Genomic DNA, 22641 nt, shown 5'->3' with positions numbered 1-22641 from the left:
AGAGGAAAGGATGAATGCAACAGTGATGTCAGTAACTAGCCATGAAAATACATCCTTAGTTACGGCGTATTCTACAAATAACTCAGATGTATTGTTTCTCTTCTCTCTTCTTTAACATTTAATGACAAAAGAGACTTTCTTTGTATAACTACTAAGAGGATGCTTTTTGGATTGTCAAACTTGATTGTTGTTTAGTGTTTTTTTATAAGGCGGAACGCCCAACTGAATACTCGGGGATGGGTTGTTTACTTGGGCGTTGACTGCAAAGTTTACCATTTAGTCGTTGTTTCGACACACATGAAGATTTTTAGTGGCTGTGATGATGTGTTGAGTTAAAATTAGAGAAAGCATCGCACTGTTGTGCAATCAGCTTGGTTTCTGTTGACCTTAGCTTCGTAACCACCCCCTATGAGCACTGCCGTCTAAAAGTTTCCATGACTAATGTGAACGAGGCTTCGAAAACAGGAAGGCCTTTGACAAACACAAAAATGCAGCCTATAAAACCACAACAGTGCCCAAACTCGTGCAACATTTGGATCAATCGCAATGAAGACGTTACTGTTCCTGTATGACTCACGAGAAAGACATGTGATCACGATATCACGAGTTTTATTTTGACCCCGAGGACTCATAAGGTCGTCTCAACTGAAGAGAGGAGGAAAATGGGCCAAAAACCCATCTGATTTGTGCAAAGTATTTGGCCGGCCTCCTGTTTCCTCTTTCAGCACAGCCACATAGACAACCACTTTCACAGGCTTACTGGTAGGCTCATCCTCACTTGGATGCTTCCATAACATGAGACAGGGAGTGGATCTCCCACTCGCTAATAAAACAGAGACAAGGCTGTCTTGTCCTTTCCAGAGAAACATTGAGAAGGACCCAAATTGCAGGATTGTGAGCTGAAATGGCAGCAAGGGGAGCGCGAATGAGTGAGACACAGCCATCTTCACATTGAGAGCAGCTTTGGGGGACTGTGAGGAACTGGACAGTGGATATAAAAGGTCTTCACACCCCTGTTCAAACACCAGGATTTGTGAGATGGAAACGAGACAAAGATAAATGATTTCAAAACATTCGGCATCATCAGTGTGACCTTCAACTTTCAGGACTTCATTACAAAGAAGAAGAAGGAGAAACCATCTCGAGAGGGAAAGTAAAAATAGACAACTGAGACAATGTCGTCGCACAAGTATGCAGACCCTCTTGTAAGTGGGGTGTGGCTGTGTTCAGAATTAAACTCGTGTTAAAAGAGAGACAACACACATGACCAATTTCTGTTCCCCTGATTAAACACAAACAAAGTACCACTTTTCTCATACGGTTTTTGTGAATTCTTTTTTTTTTTTTTTTTGCAACTGCATGAAGGTTTTGTGCTGATACTAACCGGTATTTTGGACTATTCAAAGTCATTGTTATAGTAACATTGCCCAATTTGTAACATCCCTTTGAACATGTAAACTGCACTGAACCGAGATATGTACAGATTTTTTTTATTTTGGTTTTATACCCTTTTAATGTGCTTGTATGTTCAATAGATCAATCATATCACAAGATCACACTATCAAAGGCATTTGACCAAGAGTGTGTTGACTTTTTTTTCTCCACTGTATGTGACTTCTACAATCACAGGACATGAATGCCAGACAGTGAGATGTCTTAACTTATACTAAAAACAATATATTCATCATTGAAATTGTAGTTTGCATACTAGCTGGCACATGTTCATTGTATTTTGGTGGTGGAAGCAAAACCTTGAACATCTCCTCAAACCCACAATTATACTTTCAATAGAGGAAGCAAAGTCTGAGGACATGAACGTAGACAACCAAGGCCGAGGTGTCTGAGGGAGTGTGAAAACGTCGGGACCCGAGGTCTTGATGAGATTCAGCCAGAAAACCTTAAGGTTCTGAATCCTGTGGGCCTGACACAGTTCCGACTATAAAAAAAGACTCCTGCTCCCAGCCAACTACGGTCACAAGCTTCTGTTGGAAAACAGGAAAGCCACTGCTACTTCACATCAGAAAGAGCCAGCTGAGGTTTCTCATACATCTATGCCAGATGCCTCCTGATTTTAAGGCTTCACAGTCCAGTGTCCTCATGGTCATCAGTGACAGAGAAAACCTGGGCTTCACTGCTCAGGCTGCTACGCTTGAGACCTAAACTCAAAATAAGCAAGAAGAATTGATGGATAGTGGAGATTAAAAAAAGCTCCAAAAAAAAAGTACAGTTGTCCACCACTGCAAACTGCGAACACATTAATAATCATGGTTCACAATTCCGTGACAGTTTTAATCAAAAGTCTATAAAATGACACAATGCTTGAATATGTGTTGAATCTCACTGGATTGTACGTGTGTAGCAAGTTCTGTGGCTGGTGAGTGTACACGACTCACACTATTTTAATATTCCCCCAGGAAGAAATGTAAAGTGGATCCAGGAATGTTTCCCTCAAGCTTCTCATTCATGTGGAACAAAATGTGTTGCAAACCACATGTAATCAAAGTATCATCTCTGAGCAGGATGAACGCATCAAGACCCCAATCATTTTTATGATAAATGTGTTTTTCCTTCGCATTTCTCGACCTGCCGTTATCACCGTGTCTAAATCCACGCTGGTCATCGCAGTAATATTTTTGGCGGTATGACAGCACACACCGGCGGGGTGTGAGATTTCATTTCTTGCGCTTTCCCGTAGTAAACAGGACTGGTGCAGAAATGTAAATTACCTTGAGGGTAAGTTCGAGGGGCAAAGCAGGACCAAAAGGCGCTCACCTCCGGGGTCTGAAAGCTCTGTGCCATGTACTAATCCGCAGCACATGGTGTAAGGCCAGTAACACAAGCATGGGAGTCAATGACTGCCTGCAACCCACATTTCCACTACATTCCATGGGTAACCCTGAGCCTGATTGAACCCATATGGAGACGGCATTTTACACGTGGGCAACAACGAGGAACGATGACATGTCATGGGGCTCTTGTTTGTGTGCTTTCACGGTCATTATGTCAATCACTTATCCTATCTTGGAATGACCACAGCAGATCAGAATAATCTGTATTTTATTACAGCATGTGGGCATGAAGACATGGTAACCGAACACGCATGGCAAATTGTCTCTATTCTCACTGGGCTGGAAGACTGACATGGGTTTGACCGCGTACAATTTCCACCCTGAGGTAGGTCTTATTAAAGACGATTAAATGACACATCCATGGATGTATAGTTCCGCTGTAACATGCCCAAAAGGGCCAAGTGCGTCGCATCATCTTGACAGGGTTTCTGAATGACCCCTTAAAGCACAGTTGCGGCTAACATGCCACTGCAAGAAGAAAAAACAATTGATACCCCGCCCCCCACTCCGCTTTATTATGATTTATAAATCTAAAAGAGGAGAGCTTACAGAGCCAAAGAAAAGTACTGCCGTTTCAAAAATAAAGCAACGCCTAGTTCAGAAACCGCATGTTATGGCCTTCTCTTGAATTATCGACAACGATTTTTAGAAGCAGACAAACATGTCCTAGAGGAAGTAAGTATTTTAGCAAGACGACAATAGCAACGAAGTCTACGCTTATCCTGAAAAAGGGTGCTAATGGCCCCAAGAGACAACAACTAAAAGAGCAGACCCAAGTGAGGGAGTATAATTTGTTATGAAGCAGTGCGGCCTATTCCGCCCTAAAATCAATCTATCAGCAAAAGCCCATAAAAAGATCATCATATTTCAAATGCAGTTCCAAACCTGCAGTCGTTTCCGCTTCTTTTTCAATCATTTATTTCTCACACCACTAGAAGGAGTCTACCTAGCATTAATGGTACACGTGCCACACTGACTATGCTCTAGATGTAACTCTTGTGCAATTTTCCAAGGTCTACATATTTTTTCCAGAAAAAGCAATCGTTTTCCAAATTGTATAATGTTTAGGCCGTTCGACTCTTGAGGTTCCACCGTATTTGCAATGCTGTATTACCCGCTCCGATCGCATATACTAGCCGCTATTAACACCGACAGCTTCCATCTGTGTTCAGACAGCATCATTCCATTGGGATGCTCTCAGCCTTCTTTCCTCTCTTTGCCTGTCGTTCTCCAGTGACTGTTTGAATCCCATTTAAGGATGAGATAAATGTTTGGCCTTTTATCTCTCAAAAACCTCATAAGCCGCTTTGTTTTCTTTACGCCGAGAGTAACAAAGATGAATCCTGCGCTGGAGAATGAAGAGTGAGCAAGGAAATCCAAAGGTTGTGCAAGAAACCCAAATATCAAAAATCCAAGGTGTCTGTGCCAGTAAACACACAAGACTCGGTGTACTCTGGATGCCATGGAGATGTCTCTATTGTAGTTGGACAGCTGAGTGGCCCAGCTGTAGCAAGTGCACAAACACGGCCAGCTAAACTAGGTGAACTGGAACCTGGTTCCATCGGGAGGACAGTGAAGGTATGTGGACATCTAAGCGAACAGCCCTGTCCCCCAATCAAAAGAAAAACAATGACTCGGTTTCAACACATCTTTTTCAGACACACTCCTGACTTACGTGAGCTACCGGCCTCACTCACTGCCTCCTATAAGAGGTTTTCTTTTGAAAATGCCCCGGTTTTAAGGGCCACTTCAGTGCAGTGCAGGGGTGGATCTAATTCAGTTGGATACACGGCTGAGGGGCACTGCAAAATCTCAAACGATCCCAATGTCTTTGCCTTATCCTCTTCATCAGAAAGCTGTGATGTTGCAGTTTTTCAAAATGGCCATAATATATCCGGATTGACTTTAGTCTGTTCAATAAATGTACATTGGCACATATTAAAGCGGCCCTTGCATTCTTCGATTTTTGTTTCTTCGGTTCTTAAGTTTATAGACAACCGTGGCTGGAATCCTGTTTACACCAAATGGTTTGTACTTGGCTTGGCCATTTGACAAAATATTTGAACAATCAATGAATTCATAAGGTTTACCCATAGTTTGAGGTCAGGGATTTTCTTCTCCTAGAATAGTCCCCTCAACCACGACTATCAAGCCTCATCAACTTGGGTTTGGGACTTTTCCTTGTCCTATAAAATGACCAACTAAGGCTTATGAGCTCTTTCTGCCCCAGTCAAGCTAACCCCTTGTGAGTCACAAACTGTGCTCAGCAAGTTCAGAAGAGGTTTTTCATTTATTGTGATTCACTAAATAACAAGATCCAGTAGAACCTGAAAAACAAGAGATGAAAATAGGGAGAGAGAGAACACCCACTTAGGAAGTTAACAACAAACATACATAGCACATCTGGTACTGAAGGGTATCCATGAGGAAAGAAAGGCAGACGAAGACCAAAGACAACAAGAGGTCAACCCAAAAAGAAGTTCGGCTACTGGATCTTTCCTGGACCCAGATGGCCCTGGACAAAGTAATGTGGAGAAATCTCATTGATGACAAACGCATGCTTTGCCTGTGTATAGGGGTCCACAAGGAGCAAGCTGCCTCCAAATGTTCTGAACACCTGTTTCAATGACCTAATGCGACACGGAGAAGTTCTAATAGTGTGGATGTGGCTTGACCTTCCATAACTGATGACATTTGGACTTTTTTAGATGGCAAACTAGTCGAGGCTGAATCAACAGTGCTTCTGCTGGTTAAGGCCCAGTAGTTCACTAAATGCTACCTCTAAAACAATTCCACACAAGTGACACAATTCTTAAACACCAATTGATGCACTCATTAATTATTTTTCCCTTCCCTCATTTGTAGTCTGAAGTATAGATTGTGGATCGTGGCATCAGCTACGTAAATGGCGTTGTATCATAGCCGTGCAACACAGTGTAACAACAAATGACGACAATGGACAACCTTCAGCACAACCCAACTTGGGCATCGAACCCACACCTCCGTTGTGGGAGCAGAGACCGTTGAGTTAAAACTCAGGGCTGCAAACCCTGCTCATAACCCGATTAGAAGGAGGTTTTCCAACCAAGCGCAAGCTGGCATCCTTACACATGACCATTCATTGACGAGTTTGGAGCTGACGGATCCTTCTGGAAAAATATGGCCTTTCTATCCGTGCAAGATGGCCTTTCTACATTGGCATGAATCTATTATTGATTGGTGACATACCCGATTACATTTATGTTGACAGGGTGGGGTGAATGTCTGGCCTCGTTGACCACCCATGGCTATATTGGCGAAAGGTGGAACACTCAAGATATACTGTATGTCTGGTCCCATGCTTCAGTAAGAAGGATTCCGAATCGGCCTGTCTTTTCTCAAATGCGGTAAATTGTGTCCTCTATTCCTTAAACTACATGTGGTTTGACCACTAACCGCAGTCTGTGGCGTCTTCTCCCTCAAGGCCAGGCTGGCAGCCCATGAAGCAGCGGTACGACCCAATGGTGTTCTCACAGCGCCAGGTACCACACACCGAACTTCCAAACTCCTTACATTCATTCTGGTCTGTAGAGAGAGAGAAATCGGAAGGTTAGAAAAGGGTACAATCAGGGGCACAAATGCAATCACATGTGACCCCCACCCCGCACACACATCTATCCCTCCCTCAGCTTCTAGTGTGGTGGCTGTGCAGCTGGAGTCGTCCAGGAAGCCTGCGGTGTAGCTGTCCTCAGTGAACGCAGCGGGCAAGGGGAATGGCCAAGAACAATATTATCACAGCAACCCAAGAACTTGCGAAGGAGCTAAAGGGAGATGTTCCAGAGGGAGAAACGGCTCCCGCTCACAATGGGGTCATTCATGCTTCTCCTTGGGGGAAAGACACTTGCAGGCCTCCAGCCATGTCATTCAGGAACCCTTCGCTTCTTTAAGCCACAGAAAGGCTTGACACTTCACAATGCCTATCAAAAATTCATCACGGTCAACTGTGTTGCACTATCAAAGTTTGACTCTAAATGTTGCGCCACCGTCAGATATCTGACATAGGCATATGGTCTTAAGTTTTGGAAATGTATTGAAAATTGAAAAAAGTTGACCTCTGCTTTGCAGCTCGATAAGATTCCGCCTTTTTAGAATGATTTTCTACAAGAGTGAATTTGTTTAAGCTTTTGTTGATTTAGCCAATGGAGAATTTGTCTCTTTCTACTTGTTGCCCTACTACAAGACTTGATTACTAACATTTTGTCTTCTACTTCAAAATAATACCTCGGTAAACTGTGAAACCTAGGTAGCAATGAATGGATCATTTGGAGCTAAATAGGCTAACAATAATGGAAGAGGAACAGGAGTCTCCTGTATTTACTTCTCGACACGCGGCCATGGTTGTCGCTAGAAGACAAATTTAGCCATGAAGCGACGGAAGGAAACTGGAAAATTGAACCCCACAGCAAAATTGTGACTGTTGCGCACGTATAAACTTCAGGCAAATGGGTAACCTAATGTTAACATGCATGTTGACTTTGATATATACTGTAACTAAGTCTGTCATGTCCATTGAACTTACAATGATGCAGACAAGTAGGGATTTGTCTCACCCCTGTGGCATCAGCTCTGCACTCTGCTTTTGGGAATGGAATAAGCATCTGCGTAGTGGGGCACAGTCAAACTGGAATAGAGTCTTCCCTAAATTGTTCCCACGCAAAGAAAAACACAGTCTAAAATTGATCAAACAGGTGTTTCCCAAGATGTGTCAAACTCAAGGCCCGGGGGCCAGATCTGGCCCACCACATCATTTTCTATGGCCTAGGAAAGCAGCTCACAGATGTCAACTTCCATAATCCTTTCTGAAATGTCGAACAAATTTTTAAATTCTCAAATGTAATAAATAAGAGTTATATTCTAAGCATTTTCTTGTTACCAAACCCCTCATGATAGTAACTTAAACAATAGTTGAATCAACAGTTATTCTTGACTTCTTTATACGGTTTCAGTCATAGAGGCCCGCCAAGTGAAACGGTAATTAAAATGTGGCCTGCGCCAAAAATGAGTTTGACACCTCTGACACAGAGCATTGGTTTACACATGGCTTTTTTTGTGCCAGGGCGACTCTGTCGGGCTGTTGTTGAAGGAGGCGCGTAACCATATCCAACATTGTTCTTTTTTATGATTTTTTTTTTTCCCTTTGCCCTTGTGATGCCGAGGAATGGGGTATGCCAAATTCAGGGCACAACTGTCTTATAATATTTGGCAAAAGTTATTCTGTGATTTAAAATCAATGTATTGCTCAACTGTTTTTTTTTGTTTTTGTTTTGTTTTTTGTTGTTGCTTTTTTTATTTTGCAATTTGGGCATTGGGGGTGCTGGGGATAGATCGGGTCGCGGCAACTCAGTTGGGGTATTACAGTGGATGTTAGGTTTCATATTTTGGCACAATAGCTATTCTGTGATATTAAATCAATGTAGCCCTATGTTGAACCGATTCTGGGAGGACGTGGTGGGGAAAGGTGGTGGGTGGCTTGAATCTTTGGCAAAAGCTGTTCTCTGATCTGACTTCTACTATCCATGATAGCTGCCTTACCTTCACAGTCAGCCGTGTCCTCGCTGTACTTGAAACCAGCTTCACATAAGCACATGAAACTGCCTTCGGTATTGAGGCATTGGCCCCGAGTGCACACGTTGTCTTTGCTACACTCGTCCACATCTATTGTAAAGAGAGAATAGAGATTTACAGAATGACATACATGACTATTTATGACATATTTCTCACATCACAAGACATAACTCAATGAGTCTACAGAGAGCACTCCTTCTACTTACACGTTACAAAATAAACTCGTGCAGTCAATCTGTCTGAACATTTGGATCATGTAATGGTATACTGGCAAACAGGAAGGAAAGATAAGTAAAATATCTACCTCAGGGCTCCTTCTGAGCCATAAATGTTGATCATGAATGCTACATGATTGATTAGAGGCACAATGGAGGAAAATTGCAGCATTACAGTGCAACTCTTGCAGTGTACTGAACGGGGATTTCAGATGGGAAGCAAGGGAGAACGTTTTCCTTTTCCACACTCTTGAGCAAAACAACAGGGTGAGCGTGACAATTTAGTTGGATTTAAGTAATGCAATACAATTCATACCAAGCAGAGAAGTTCCTCTAGAAAATATGATTACAAATTGCTCATTCTAAGATAAACCCAAACCCAGTGATTGTGCGCCATGAATCGAGCTGCGGGAAATGATCCAGTTTCATTTCATTACTCAGAACGTGATTTATTTGCTACAAATAACATATCAGTTGTGTGTTCATCTAAACTTGCTCTGATTTCACAGTGAGTCACAATTACATAATTATTTTAAAGTGTTTATATACCTTGGTGAGATTTCTCAAATGTAAAATACGTGCTTTGGCTCAATAAAGGCTGCGAAACGTTAAGCCCAAACTGCTTTGAAATGATGGCAAAATATCAATTCGACTGGTCTGTTCTAAAGCTGCAAACGGACCCACGTGAGAGGGATCTGGCTTTGTCTGTGCCAAGCACTATTGCAAAAAATGGATAAATGAAAGAAAATATGAGACAACTTCTCATTAATATGATAATCAGCGTCGATGATTTGTTGCGGCAGGCAGCCAAAGTAGCTGACGGAGGCTGGTAGGCTTGCATACCAATTTTCCAAAGCCTCAGTGGGAGTATTTCCCAAGGCAAGAAATGAGCCTTAGCGAGTTCATCTCTCAACTCACTCCAGGGCTGTACTAGCAAACACAAGAGCCTGGACCATGGGACCAGCCCATCCCCACAGGCGTCATTTATCTAACATCACCCTTTACTGTATTGGCAAGACACACTCGAAATAACACGGCTTCAATTGTAACATTCCAGTTAAATCCTTTTAAATTATTTTGACAGCAAATTTGCTGAAAAGAGAAGCTTGTCCTCCATAACGGATGACAAAGCAACACTATTTCCCCCCAGAGCTATGAGCACTGGGTCACTGGGTGCGGCTAGAATAATATAAAACTGAAGCTGGTGGTGAGATTGATGGTGAGGTTATGGGCAATTAAAACAGAATGGTGAGACTGAGTACAATTGTCTCAAGTCTCTGAACTAAGTAAAAATACATGGTTGTAGAAGACCACAATGTATTCCCTGAGGAATCCTAATTGTGAACAATATGGTGTAGGTATGCATCCATCTTTTATAGTACGTGTCCTCATTCGGGTCACCGGTGAACTGGAACCCATCCCATCTGACTTTGCCGTTTTGTCATCCCACTGAAAAAAATTCTGGCAACGCCCCTGACCCTGGACTGTGAAATGTCAAACGAAGACGGAGTTACAGGAGAAAACCCATGCAAACACAGCTCTCAGCGTGCTAACCACTAGACCCGTGGTTCCCAACCACCGGGTTTGGGGGATATTCGGAGCCGCACAAAGTGAACAAAAAAAATCTGTTTATAATAATCAGAGTCTGAAAGAAGTTTAATTTTGGAAATTAGGTTGTCCATCCGTGCCTCTGTACACGTCAAATCGCTCATCATGGTCACATGATATCATATCTTAAAAAAGTAAGCTCACAAGCTAGTGCAACCCTCATAAAGTGGAGTATTTTATGTATTTTATGGTAGAGTCATAAACACTGACCTGAAATGAGGCCAGCGAGGTCTGGAGTTCTTTGGTGAGGCATCGTCACACTCTTAATTTTAGCTGGTTTCCCCCTCTTGGGAATGTTTGCCACTGTTACCAGTTTTATTCATTTGTGTATAATGGCTCTGACAGTGGTTTGCGGAAGCCTCCGAGTCTTGGAAATGGCTTTGTAACCTTTTCCAGACCGATAGATTTAAATAAGTGTTTTCAAATTTTTTTCTGGAATTTCTTCGGAACGTGGTACGATGCGTTTGTTTCTTGAGATCTTGTAGCCTATTTCATTCTGTCTGACAGATTCTGTTGATGCGATTTCTTGATTCAACAAATGTGGTGCTAGGGTGTTGCCTGAACTCCGTTTTCCCATAACTGTCATTACTCACAGTTACTTTGTGACTTAACAAGGGGGGCGCAATTACTTTTTCACATGGGGAATGCTAGTTTTGGATTTTTTTTTTTGTGCCTTAATAAATTAAATTGGCATTTAAAAACTGCATTTTGTATTACCTTGGGTAGTCTCTGTGTGATATTAAAATTGATTTTATGAACTGAAACCTTTGTTTCAGGAAAGGGGCAAATACTTTTTCACAGCACTGTACATTTGGTGAGTTGCATTCTTTAAAATCTGTTTCTATGCCGGCCGGTCGAAATAGTGCCTAAATATTGCTTGACGTGAAACCAGTTGATTGAGGCCAGCTGCCCTAGACCGCGGCGCAGGTCGTATTTGTATCGTGTATGTACCATCAGTTTCCGATTATGTTAGCTCAAATCACGTTCGTTGTCTTTTGAAATGCAGTGAATCAATGACAACTGATCTCGAAGGAATTCCAATAAGGAGGTCAAACAACAATTGATAATGCATTGCTTCGTGTTTTTGCTGCTGCGTGTTACTGTGCCTTGGCAGCCCGTCCGCTCATGAAGGGTGTCATATCCCTCAGGACAGACACACATGTAGGAGCCTTCCGTATTCAGACACTGTCCTTCTCCACAGATTCCTGCGATGGTCAAACACTCGTTGACATCTGCAGCATGACACGCAAGGACAAATTTACGCATGGCATCAAAGTAAGTCAAAGCTGAGTTTTCTGCTTTACAATGCATATACCTCGGCAGGAGGTCCCTTCGATCAGCTCTAGGCCAGCAGGGCACGCAAAACTGTGGGATCCAACGGTGTTTGTGCACTGACCTCCCACACACTGGCCTGCGTCCTCACATTCATTCGCATCTGTGTTCAAAGACACACACGTCATGACGATGACATTGTCTCACCAGCTGGAGATCAGTGTGTTCTTTTCTTTTCCAAATGTTTTGTCACGTTAAGGAAGATCTTCAGCTACAAATGAACCCTTGAAAGTGTACCCGTTGAAATTGCTACACCTGGAAATTACTGAAGCTCAAGTTTCATTTTGACATCATTATTACTCATTATCGAATTATGTGGTTTCACTTCATGCATTAAACCATTTTCTCGTATGGTTGTTCACATGAGGGGATAAACCTTGGAAAGATAAGTATATATTTTTAACCTGGTGTAAAAAGCTTGAGAAGAACTGATCCATGGGATTTGGCGAGTGAAATTGATTGATTGCTTTGAACATACAGTTAACTCGGGTACTTTCAAAATAGGTGTTTCTTTATATTTCTCGATGTGCCTCTACTGAGGACATCCCGTACTCTTCGGGGCGTGGTGCAAATCACACTGCTGTCGTAGATCATGCAACCAGGCTGATGCACAGGAAGACACATGACATCACACAGCCACCGCAAATGGTCCCATACCTTGACATGAGCGAGCACTGGGTGCAGCAGTAAAGCCGGGCTCAAAAACCACGCATGAGTAGGAGCCCTCTGTGTTGGTGCAAATGCCCATGGGACAAAGACCTGGGGTCTCGCACTCGTTGATATCTGAGAGGCAAGGGAAGAAAAGTTGAAGATATTATTTTGGCCAAGAATCCACACTGTGGAAATGCTATATTTTCTGTGTCTGATAATATTATTAATGACATACCGTAGTGAGCTTCAGCCTGAGTGCATTAGGCAGTTTAGCATTAGGTGCAGTATGTAAATCTCGCTTAATTTGATCGCGCTGACTGTTTTATTAAAAAGAACGGAGAGATAAGTATGCAAGACGATCATCGTCTGCAAAGCAGAAAGCTATTACAGGTGGTGTGTAATTTCTAGATAAACAAACAGTGACTGAGATGGCTGTTATGCGATCACTAAAAATTCCGCGGCCCAGCACAGATTATATTCTTTACGGGGAAAAGAGTGTGGGCCACCATTAAGTGATGGCTCAGTTTTGCCTTTGGGTGAACATAGGGAGTTCCACATAGCGAGCTTACCAAGGAAGGATGCACAGCGGTTGACTTAATTTCAAATTAAGGCCTTAATATTTTCCATCATATCATTTAAATCCTATCAGAGGCGCACTTGGACCTCGGGTTGTTTTGTGAAACTTTTTCCCAGCGCAGAGACACACACATCAGTGGGGGATCATCCTCTCGGGCTAGATCCCCACTTCCATTAAAAAACACAGAACAGTATATGTGAATAACCGAGGCCGCGTTTGAATTAAACAATCATCCGGTTTTCTCATTCTCATGATGTCATAGCAAAGCTAACCTCATTGGATGGGTCAAAGCCGACGCTGTGTTCCATTGATCTCATAAACCGTGCCATGATATATTAAGGCATACTGTGCCGCTCCTCTGTAATCATGTTGAGGGTCTAAGCAATCTTATTTTATCGTGGCTGAGAGCCGGTTCGATAATTACTACGATGACAGCATGAACGAGCCAAGATGAAAAGGGAAGCATGAAGGTCGGTTTACCCTCACAGCCATAACCGTCCCTCGACAGCTGCAGGCCGGATCCACAGCTCCTGCAGGTATAAGAGCCGAGGGTGTTGGAGCACAGCTGGCCTGGGCACACTTTGGCTTCCAAGCATTCGTCCACATCTGGACACAAAATAACATGGATGGACACATCATAACCCAGATTGCCATCTCTGGCTTGAAACAAATACATCCTGCCTGTTTAAATCAGCTAGATTAAAAAGCAGTGAAGCTCGGAAATGTCAACATGTGTGTGTTTCTGGTTGACTTATCCGAAGACTCTTTGACATCATGCACTCTTCTGAGACAGATGTGTTTTTGTTTTGAGCAAGAGTTAAATAATCAGCGCTCAAGGCAATGAGGTTGATCAGCCAGCTATGATGTGATGTCTGAGAGATGGGACATGTTGCATCGGCAAACCTGAACCAGATCGAACCCCAGGAAACGGCGTATTGACACATAAATTTCCGCCAGACACAAACATCTGCGTGCAAGTAAACAAACATGAAATGAGCCAGCAACCAGCCAGCCAAATGTCTCACCATCACACTGCTGTCTATCCTCAGAGACTCTGTAACCAGGCTGACAGCTGACACATGTGAAGGAACCCTCTGTGTTTGTACATATTCCCCGCGGGCATGTGGTGGGCAGCGCACACTCGTCAATGTCTGGCACGAAACAGCACAGGATATTAGCCATTCACTGGAGAAAAAAAAAGAGGAATCTCTTCCGCCAACAAAAACACCTAATTCACCATGACAGATCTTCTCCGGTGTTGATACTCCACATGAAGCTATGCATGGATCCGTTAAAGATGAGTTTTGAGTTACCAACCTTCGCAGAGCTCGCCATCATATGACACCGCGTAGCCTGTGGGGCAGTTCTCACAGGTGTAAGATCCCTCTGAGTTGAGACAGATGCCATTGGCACAGGTTGACAGCGACTGGCATTCGTCAATATCTGGGTGGGATCACAGCAAAAACATCAGAGACATGTTTGGACCTCACTTGGATAAAATGTGAAAGGAATGCTTCAGTTGAATGCAACGGATTTCAAAGCTTGTTTTGTCAAGGTGCCAAGTATGCGTCAAAAGGCGTCCTGGAAAGAACAAATGGTTTTCTCTGAGCAGTGAAGCCGGGGGATTAAGCCCACCTTCGCATCGCCGTCGATCTGGAGACACTCTGTAGCCTGCCTTACACCTGGTGCAGGTGTACGACCCAGCTGTGTTGGCACACACGCCCCCGAGACACCAGTCACCCTGAGAACACTCATCCACATCTGCAGACACACACATATCCGGGTTTACCAGAAAATTCTTTTTGATATTGCCATTTTTGGTGAAGATTTTTACTTAAGGCCTTTACCAAGGAATTCTGTGGGTCAGCAACAACGGAATGTACTACACACCAAGATGAGTACAAAAGCAATTCCAGTGAAGTTGGGTCGTTGTGTTAAACAAAAAGAAAAAAACTGAATAGAATGATTTGCAAAAATTTCATGTTCAACATGTAATTAATTGAATCCACTACAAAGAAAAGATATTTAAAGTTCAAACTGATGAATTTTACAGTTTTTTTTGCAAATAATCATGTGTTTTGATGGGATATTATGGTTGCAACACGTTCCAAAAAGGTGGGACCGGTGGCAAACAAGACTGAGAAAGTTGAGCAATGCTCATCAAACACCTGTTTGGAACATCCCACAGGTGAACGGGCTAACTGGGAAGAGGTGAGTGCCATGATTGGCTATAAAAGCACAAGCAAAGATTGGGTGAGGTGTGAGAGAAAATAGTGGAACAGTTTAGCCCTTTCATGCACCCTGTAACCTGACAACATGATAAGCTGTCCACTGTAGTAACCGCTGTCCCCGAAAGGGTTCCGGACACATTTTTTACATTTACGTTCAACAAAACGTCCCAACTTCATTGGAATTGAGTTTGTACAAGAAATCAGCCAGATTTGATTACATCTGATGTTTGATGGGAATGGAAATCCATCCGGCAATTTTCTATAGCATCCGGACACGTTAGGGTCATGGATGAGTTGGAGCCTATTGCTACTGACTCGAGAATAGGGGCCCACTCTGCGCTGGTCATTGGCTAATTTTCTACACGATATTCCATACAAGGAGCGCTAGGATGAGTGTCGCCATTTTGAGCAATGTACAGTATATCTAAATAAATAGATGGATGGATGGATGGATGGGTAGATAGATAGATAGATAGATAGATAGATAGATAGATAGATAGATAGATAGATAGATAGATAGATAGATAGATAGAGAGTGGGGAGAACAAGTATTTGATACACCGCTCATTTCCTCATAGTTCAAGAGTACCTTTGATACAAATTACAGTCACTCTACTTGCCTCTTAAGTGTAGATGGATGGATGGATGGATGGGTAGATAGATAGATAGATAGATAGATAGAGAGAGAGTGGGGAGAACAAGTATTTGATACACTGCTCATTTCCTAATAGTTCAAGAGTACCTTTGATACAAATTACAGTCACTCTACTTGCCTCTTAAGTGGGAAAACTTCAAAAATCAGCAGTGTATCACATGTCTCCACTGCAGATAGATACTTTATTAATCCTGAGGCAAATTATATATTGGTCTGTTGCTTGCATTAACACAAAAACAGTAAAATTATAAATACAATAAAATGCAAAAGACAAATAAAGTAAAATCAGAGCACTATTAAGCAATGTTTGGACAACATGCTCTCGTGCTCCTTCCGGAAGTTGCTATACAGCGTGATGGCCCGAGGGGCAAACGAGACCCTATGTGTATCCGTAGAGCCCCCCCAGTGAGCAGAACCTAGAGCTCACGGAAGCTCCTCTGAAGGGAGAAGATAAAGGAGCACAATGGGTGGTTGGCTCTCACTGGACAGGATGGCCCCCATTTTAGGGAGCGTCGTCTCCTCCAGCAGTCTCTCCACTAAATCTTTCTAATGAGTGACAGCTAAGGCAGTAGAATTTTGTTAAAAAAAAAAAAAACAAAAAGCAGAGAATAATCGATTAAGGTGTATCAGAAAGACAAAATAATGCAAAACAGTCACATGCTAAACGAAGGTCAAAACTGAAGGAAGAAATTCTACCTTCACATCTCAGCCCATCAGCTGATGGTTCAAAACCAGGATTACAACTCTGGCATGTGAAGGAACCCGGCGTGTTGATGCAAATTCCTTCAGGACACGTTTTGCCAGATGCACACTCATTGATATCTAAAGAGGGGGGATAAAAACATAATTGTTTAATTTGGCTGCCGTAAGTTGCATAGAACAGCGACGTCACACGGCAGACCTTCACAGGCTTTGCTATCTGATGTGACTTGGTAACCATGGTTACAGGTGCATCTGTGGGTACCCTCTAGATTGACACAGCCTCCGTGAAGGCAGATCCCCGGAAGCAGACACTCATTCACATCTGGAAAGATGACAGAGTGGAAAATGGAAGCGGGCCTCAGGAAAGACACGCTCGCACTCTTTGTAACCTTTTTTTAATAAAAGCTTCAAATTTGCCACGGAGCTTCTACAGTAGCACGCGTGGAAACTATTTATACAGCTGCTACTTTGTCATGGATCTCTCTGGTCACTGATGACTGACCTTGGCATACGTTGTCCAGTGCGAGTTTGTATCCCTGGAAACAGTTGCACCTATAGGAGCCCTCGCTGTTGGCACACCTTCCACGGCCGCAAATGTTTTGGTTCAAGCACTCGTTCACATCTGCGGACATGAAAGGACAAGGCATGCGCTTTATTGTTAGCGTTTTTTTTTTGTTTGTTTTTTTTAACAGGTTTCAGATATGTGCCTTGGAAAAAATAAAAGTTGTTTGCCAAAATGTCAATATAATTTGCCGCTGTGGTTGTTACACTGCGCTAAAAGGGAAAAAATTTGTGAAAGCATCATGAATGTGTTTAAAAAAAAAAAAAAACAGCTATTTTTAAATGGACCTAATAGTGCTACTCATTAAGGGGCTTTTTACGATTTGGAGCAAGAGCTGTCTTTTTCACTTTCTGAGTCCAAGCTACTTGTGGAAAAACCTTGTGGTGTAGGGAGGTTGTTGATGTTCTAGTGGAATGTTTTGTCAAGGGTTAATAACGATTACAATGTGTGACAGGATTATGTGAACAATGCAAAGTCGGAGGAATGGACATTACATAACACAAAAAGGAAAGGTGCTCATTTGTCTGCAAAGGAGGTGGAGAAAGAACAATACAAAGAGGTGATACGTGGAAAACAAAAGGGCAAAGTCACGGACTTGAGTTGTGTTTGGCGCGATGCAGTCATGCGGCTTCCCTTCAGCCTGTGTGATAATCTTTGACGAGGCAATGGAGCTGTTCACTATCACAACGCCAATTAAATTTATCCGCGACCCGGCCAATTGAGCGCAAATTACCGTACTCCCGTCAGATGGCCAAGGCAAAAACTGGAAATAGTCTGTTGAAACCGGACGAGCGCCAGTCGGCCTAGATGTGGATTATATTGACAAAATGTTTTCCTTTAACATCTCATCTGCTATTTATTCCTCATAGATAGCTGCGGATTATCAGAGTAGTTCACAAGGGGTTCTGTGTGGAAATCTGGCAATTAGATGATGCTCATCGGCCAGTGACTTTCTTCAAGAAAGACATCAAACTAATTTAAAAAAAATGGCAAGGTGCTCCAAAGAAACACTGCAGAAGTCAATTTAATTTTGTTTTCCAATCTTTCACATGTCTGGAACACTCAACACAGGGGCTCCGGTTTCCAAACACATTAGAGAGGTGCAAGGTCATGGAGAGGGGATGTGGTAAGTCACAGTAGTCAGGTTGTTATGTAACTGGGCCACGTTGGGGCTCAGCGTTCGTTTCAAAGCAACACACACCATGTGCAACGAGCATTCGAATCTAATAGACCACAGCGAGAGGATACGGTGGTTGGGCGAGAAGATTTGTTTGCAAGTCGGGACCTCTTCACAGTTGGGAGTTGACCGTTTGACCCTCCTCATACATCTCCAGTGACTGCCCGGTCCCCTCACCCAGCCCAGTAGTGCTAATCAAATCCTGCCGGCCTCCAGCGGGCCCAACAGTACAGTGGTCAGAGCTCTCCAACAATAACATGCTGTTTGTTCAAGGCTGTGGCCAAGAGAAAATATTTGGACTCTACCAAATTGAAGTATTATAAACAATCTTTTCTTTTTCGGGGGGGGGGGGCACTGATATCAGAAGATCAACAATAACAGTGAAGATGTTTAAACAATATTGTAGATATTACCGGGGCTGCTGAGCTGATATTTCATACATGAAGGCACTGAATGGACTCAGAGAGAGGCGGGCCGGGTACAATCCGGCCGTCATCACTGTGGTTTTTTTACTTGTCATGTTGGACTTAAACCGCTGTATGGCAGACATGAAACATCCATGGCAAGTTTGTTTGAAGTCTAAAAACAAATGTATTTTATATCCATTGTAACACATGAAGCATGTCTTCGAAAAAAAAAAAAGCAATGAAACACAAACCAACGCAGATTAAATTTGGTGCTGGATCACAGACTGTCGGCAGGTCATTACCGGCAGGGCTTGTTGCCATGTCAACTCAGTTGGGTCTGGCAATTCCATTTGGAAAATGCAGCTTTGAAATGGAACCTAATGCAAGACGGTTCGACAACACCTGAGTGATTTCCATTGCTGCGGGTCTGAGGGAACGCTTACACGACAGTGAGCCATCAAAACCTTTCTTTGTGTTTTTGGTAGTTTTCACATACAGATGACAGCGTTGTCAAAACAAATGTTGTTTTATCAGCAAAAATCACAACAAATGTTCAAATATGCAGGCTTGGCCAATACCGCAGTTGTCATTCTTCAGTATTCCGTGTTGTCAGGTTTTTTTCCCCTCTACTTTGGTTGGTTTTTTTTTTTGGTCTCCACTATGAACAAGCTTACTTAGTTGTCAGTCTTTAAGGTGCAACATATGTTTTTGGTGAGTAATGCTGGACAGTGGACACAATCGAGGTCGAAATAGAGCTGCATTTTGAGCACAAACTCTACTACATGGCCGAGTTCCATCATTATCGTTTTGGTACTCAGACATACCGAGACTGCAAACTTAACATGATTGCACAGCTCATGTTTTCACACATATTCACTATTTTCATGGAGGCATCGATCCATCCGTTTTTTTGTCCCGTTTATTCTCATTATGGTTCCAATGAGCCGACTTCTCTCAGGGCACATATTGACAGTCACATTCACACCTAGGAACGATTTCGAGTCTTCGATGAATCTAACATGCTTGCTTTTGGAATAAATGAGGAACCCAGAGTACCTAAAAACCCAAACAAGCACATGTTGCTGATGATCGGCTGTGTTACCTTACCTACACATCTCTCACTGACAGGCCTGAAGCCTGGGCTGCAGACCTGGCACTGAAAGGAGCCCACGGTATTGACACAACCACCACTGGGACAAGCGCTGGGATCTTGACACTCATCTACATCTGTTAAAGTAGACGATGACATATGAAGCTGTTGTCAAGCACAATCCATGTGAACAGGATGCAAGATGACTTTTTGGACATGTCACCTTCGCATTGGCCTCTCGGGGACTTGGCAAAGCCGCTGTCACATTCACAGGTGTAAGATCCATCCGTGTTGACGCAGTGGCCGTTCTGGCACTTGTTGGGCATGCTGCACTCATTAATGTCTGCAAGAAGGACGAGCGTAACAATCACAGGCACATCCAAAAAGACCTAAAATTGCAGTTCATGTTTGGCATTCATCCATCGCAAACGTGACACTGAATGTTAAGTGCGCTCACCTTGACAGAACTTCCTGTTTTGGGTGATCACTTGGCTGTAGCCGCTGAAGCACTGACAACTGTAGGAGCCGTAGCTGTTTGTACAACGGCCTTTTCCGTCACATGGATCACCCTCACATTCATTCACATCTACAGAGTCAGCGACATGGGGAAAGACAAGAGACATCTCACCGGTATTATCGATGTAGGTCTCAGTGGCGGGCCTTAACGGGGAGGCTGAACTTGTTTTAATCCACCTCTCAATACGGCCACGATAACTTTGCTATAATGGGAACCATCGGCTTTATACAAAAATGCAGTACAACAGCGTGGAATCGAGCTAACATACATTATCTGGAGCTGTTCCGCAACTTATTGTGCGACAGCGATTTCGGGGTGAATTGGAAATCTGATTGGTTAAATAAAAAGTCCCACTGGTAATAAGTATATAAATACTTACTACCAGTTGCTTACTTATTATTACTTGCAGGCCTTGACGGCTCACCACTGCCTGGTCGTCATCCACAAGCAACTCATCCCTCTGTATTCTCGTTGCTTACCTATGCAGGTGGTCTGCAGAGCATTGAGTTTAAATCCCGGTTCACACTGGCAAGTGTAGCCCGTCTGCACAGGAACACATTTCCCATGGCCACAAATGGAGGGGGTGGTTGCGCACTTGTCAACACTTGCTAAAAGACAAAGTCATAGAAGATCTGAAATGAGACTTTGACAATAAAACAACACAGCTGACTTGTAGTTACACATTATGGTCGATGCTATAAAGTGTAAAAAAAATAATAAAAAATAAAAATATAGACCCTAACACATGCTTCTCTATAGAAGCCACCTTGATGTTTTATTGGGTGGTAGCCTTGGATGAGAAGACACATTTAACCACACTGCATAGTGCTTTAATGTGGGTCGCTCAGTGCTTACAAAGATCATGAAGAAAATGCAAGTCAAGCCTTACACTCGTGTGATGTATGCGACGCATGAAAAAAAAAAATCCAAATCTGTATTCGCATTTGGCATTTTCATATTTGCCTCATATAAAGGAATTGAAAAGTTTATTTGGCACATGTGGTAGACAGACCATGATGTAAAATCCAACAAAAAAATGAATGTGAAAGTGTGGGAGCATGCGAGCCAAAATAGGGTCAAATGTGTTACAATTTTGCTGCTATCTTTGTGTCATTTCCAGCTAAACAATCTTTAATTAAAGTTTAAGCATACATAAGAACCCTATTTTCATAGACAGCTGCACGCGCGTTCGGTTTAAAAACGGGTGCATCTTAATTTTCGTGCTGGGTCAAATCTAGTTTACCATGGTTGGGAATTTGTCAGACCGCGCTATGGCTTTCTGTGCGCTCTGATAGACTGAAGGCGTTTTGTATTACATGCCTCCAGTGCACCTGACAATTTAGTGACAGAATGTACAATTATTATTGGGCAGCATGGTGATCTAGTGGTGAGCACATCCGCTTCGCAGTGCTGATTGTATCTTTAATATATTTTTAAAAAGCATTCCCATACAGCAGCATTAATAGTATTTGTGTGGGGGTGGGGCTGACTTGTGTAATGCAAGTCTTACCTGAGTCAGTGGAGACTGTTTCCTTTGGATCAGGCTTGGCTGGTGAGTCTGGAGCAACTTCTGGAAGGAAGAATAATGTTAGCTATGATGTATTTGGACCTAGTATAAAAAGATACAACCACGACCGCGCTCCCTAAATTATGCATTGCTTATTTTACAAAATTCCACTGCCTTAGCTGTCACTCAACAGGCAACTTAAAAAGAAAAATGATCTCTACTTTTCTCCATGTTAAACATCGGACAATAGCAGAATTAGAACAGTCGCAATTGGACTGTCAGTGTTTTCGCTGGCACAGAGGCAGAGCATGCAAAGACTTCTAACTGAAAATACGAAGTGAAATGAAAACGGAACAAAATACATCACGAGACTGAAATGGCAGTGGATGATGGTAGGTTTTTGATGTTTAGAAATAAACTAAAATAGAATGTTAAAGATAGCAAATTAAGTATGTAGACATATGGATGAAAAAAAAATGCCGTGGCAAATCATACCTGGATATTTCAATGGTGAGTCTGTCACAACAGCTGGCTAGAAAATAAGCACACGTCCAGACACATTTTGGTTACCGGTGTATTAACCCCACCATATATTAATGCTTCCTCTTTTCCATTGTTTCAGATTTATCAACCACTAGATATGTACATGTTTAAAAAAAAATATGACCGGAGTGCATACTGTGATTGAAATGAACATATGGTAGGTACCGGTGTATTAACCCCACCATATATTAATGCTTCCTTTTTTCCATTGCTTCAGATTTATCAACCACTAGATATGTACATGTTTTAAAAAAATATGACCGGAGTGCATAATGTGATTAAAATGAACATATGGTAGGTGAACATTTGAAGAGAATACTGTCTGCAAAAAGTGTTGAAACCGGGAGGAAGAACTTACCGGTCTTTCAATGTCCACATCTGGTAGATGACAAGAAGAGGAAGTTAATTAGTAGC

General features: G+C 42.7%; 1 protein-coding gene across 1 annotated transcript in view; it reads right to left on the bottom strand.

Moving 5' to 3' along the window:
• The window catches only part of LOC109526135 (latent-transforming growth factor beta-binding protein 1), a 110070-nt gene that overhangs the window by 14131 nt on the left and 73298 nt on the right, over nucleotides 1-22641 (bottom strand). Inside the window, exons 13-31 of the mRNA XM_019887213.1 lie at nucleotides 22586-22605; nucleotides 22180-22216; nucleotides 21688-21747; nucleotides 20657-20785; nucleotides 20118-20246; nucleotides 19884-20003; nucleotides 19678-19797; nucleotides 16927-17046; nucleotides 16624-16746; nucleotides 16419-16544; nucleotides 14472-14597; nucleotides 14154-14279; nucleotides 13862-13987; nucleotides 13317-13442; nucleotides 12266-12391; nucleotides 11592-11711; nucleotides 11383-11508; nucleotides 8421-8543; nucleotides 6285-6413 (exon numbers count right to left, since the gene is read on the bottom strand). Coding sequence (XP_019742772.1) covers nucleotides 6285-6413; nucleotides 8421-8543; nucleotides 11383-11508; nucleotides 11592-11711; nucleotides 12266-12391; nucleotides 13317-13442; nucleotides 13862-13987; nucleotides 14154-14279; nucleotides 14472-14597; nucleotides 16419-16544; nucleotides 16624-16746; nucleotides 16927-17046; nucleotides 19678-19797; nucleotides 19884-20003; nucleotides 20118-20246; nucleotides 20657-20785; nucleotides 21688-21747; nucleotides 22180-22216; nucleotides 22586-22605 — 2112 coding nt within the window. The remainder of the gene's footprint in view (nucleotides 1-6284; nucleotides 6414-8420; nucleotides 8544-11382; nucleotides 11509-11591; nucleotides 11712-12265; nucleotides 12392-13316; nucleotides 13443-13861; nucleotides 13988-14153; nucleotides 14280-14471; nucleotides 14598-16418; nucleotides 16545-16623; nucleotides 16747-16926; nucleotides 17047-19677; nucleotides 19798-19883; nucleotides 20004-20117; nucleotides 20247-20656; nucleotides 20786-21687; nucleotides 21748-22179; nucleotides 22217-22585; nucleotides 22606-22641) is intronic.

This window comes from Hippocampus comes, unplaced genomic scaffold (assembly GCF_001891065.2).
Source record: "Hippocampus comes isolate QL1 unplaced genomic scaffold, H_comes_QL1_v1.1 scaffold176, whole genome shotgun sequence".
NCBI lineage: Eukaryota > Metazoa > Chordata > Actinopteri > Syngnathiformes > Syngnathidae > Hippocampus > Hippocampus comes.
This window is presented reverse-complemented; position numbering and strand designations above follow the sequence as displayed.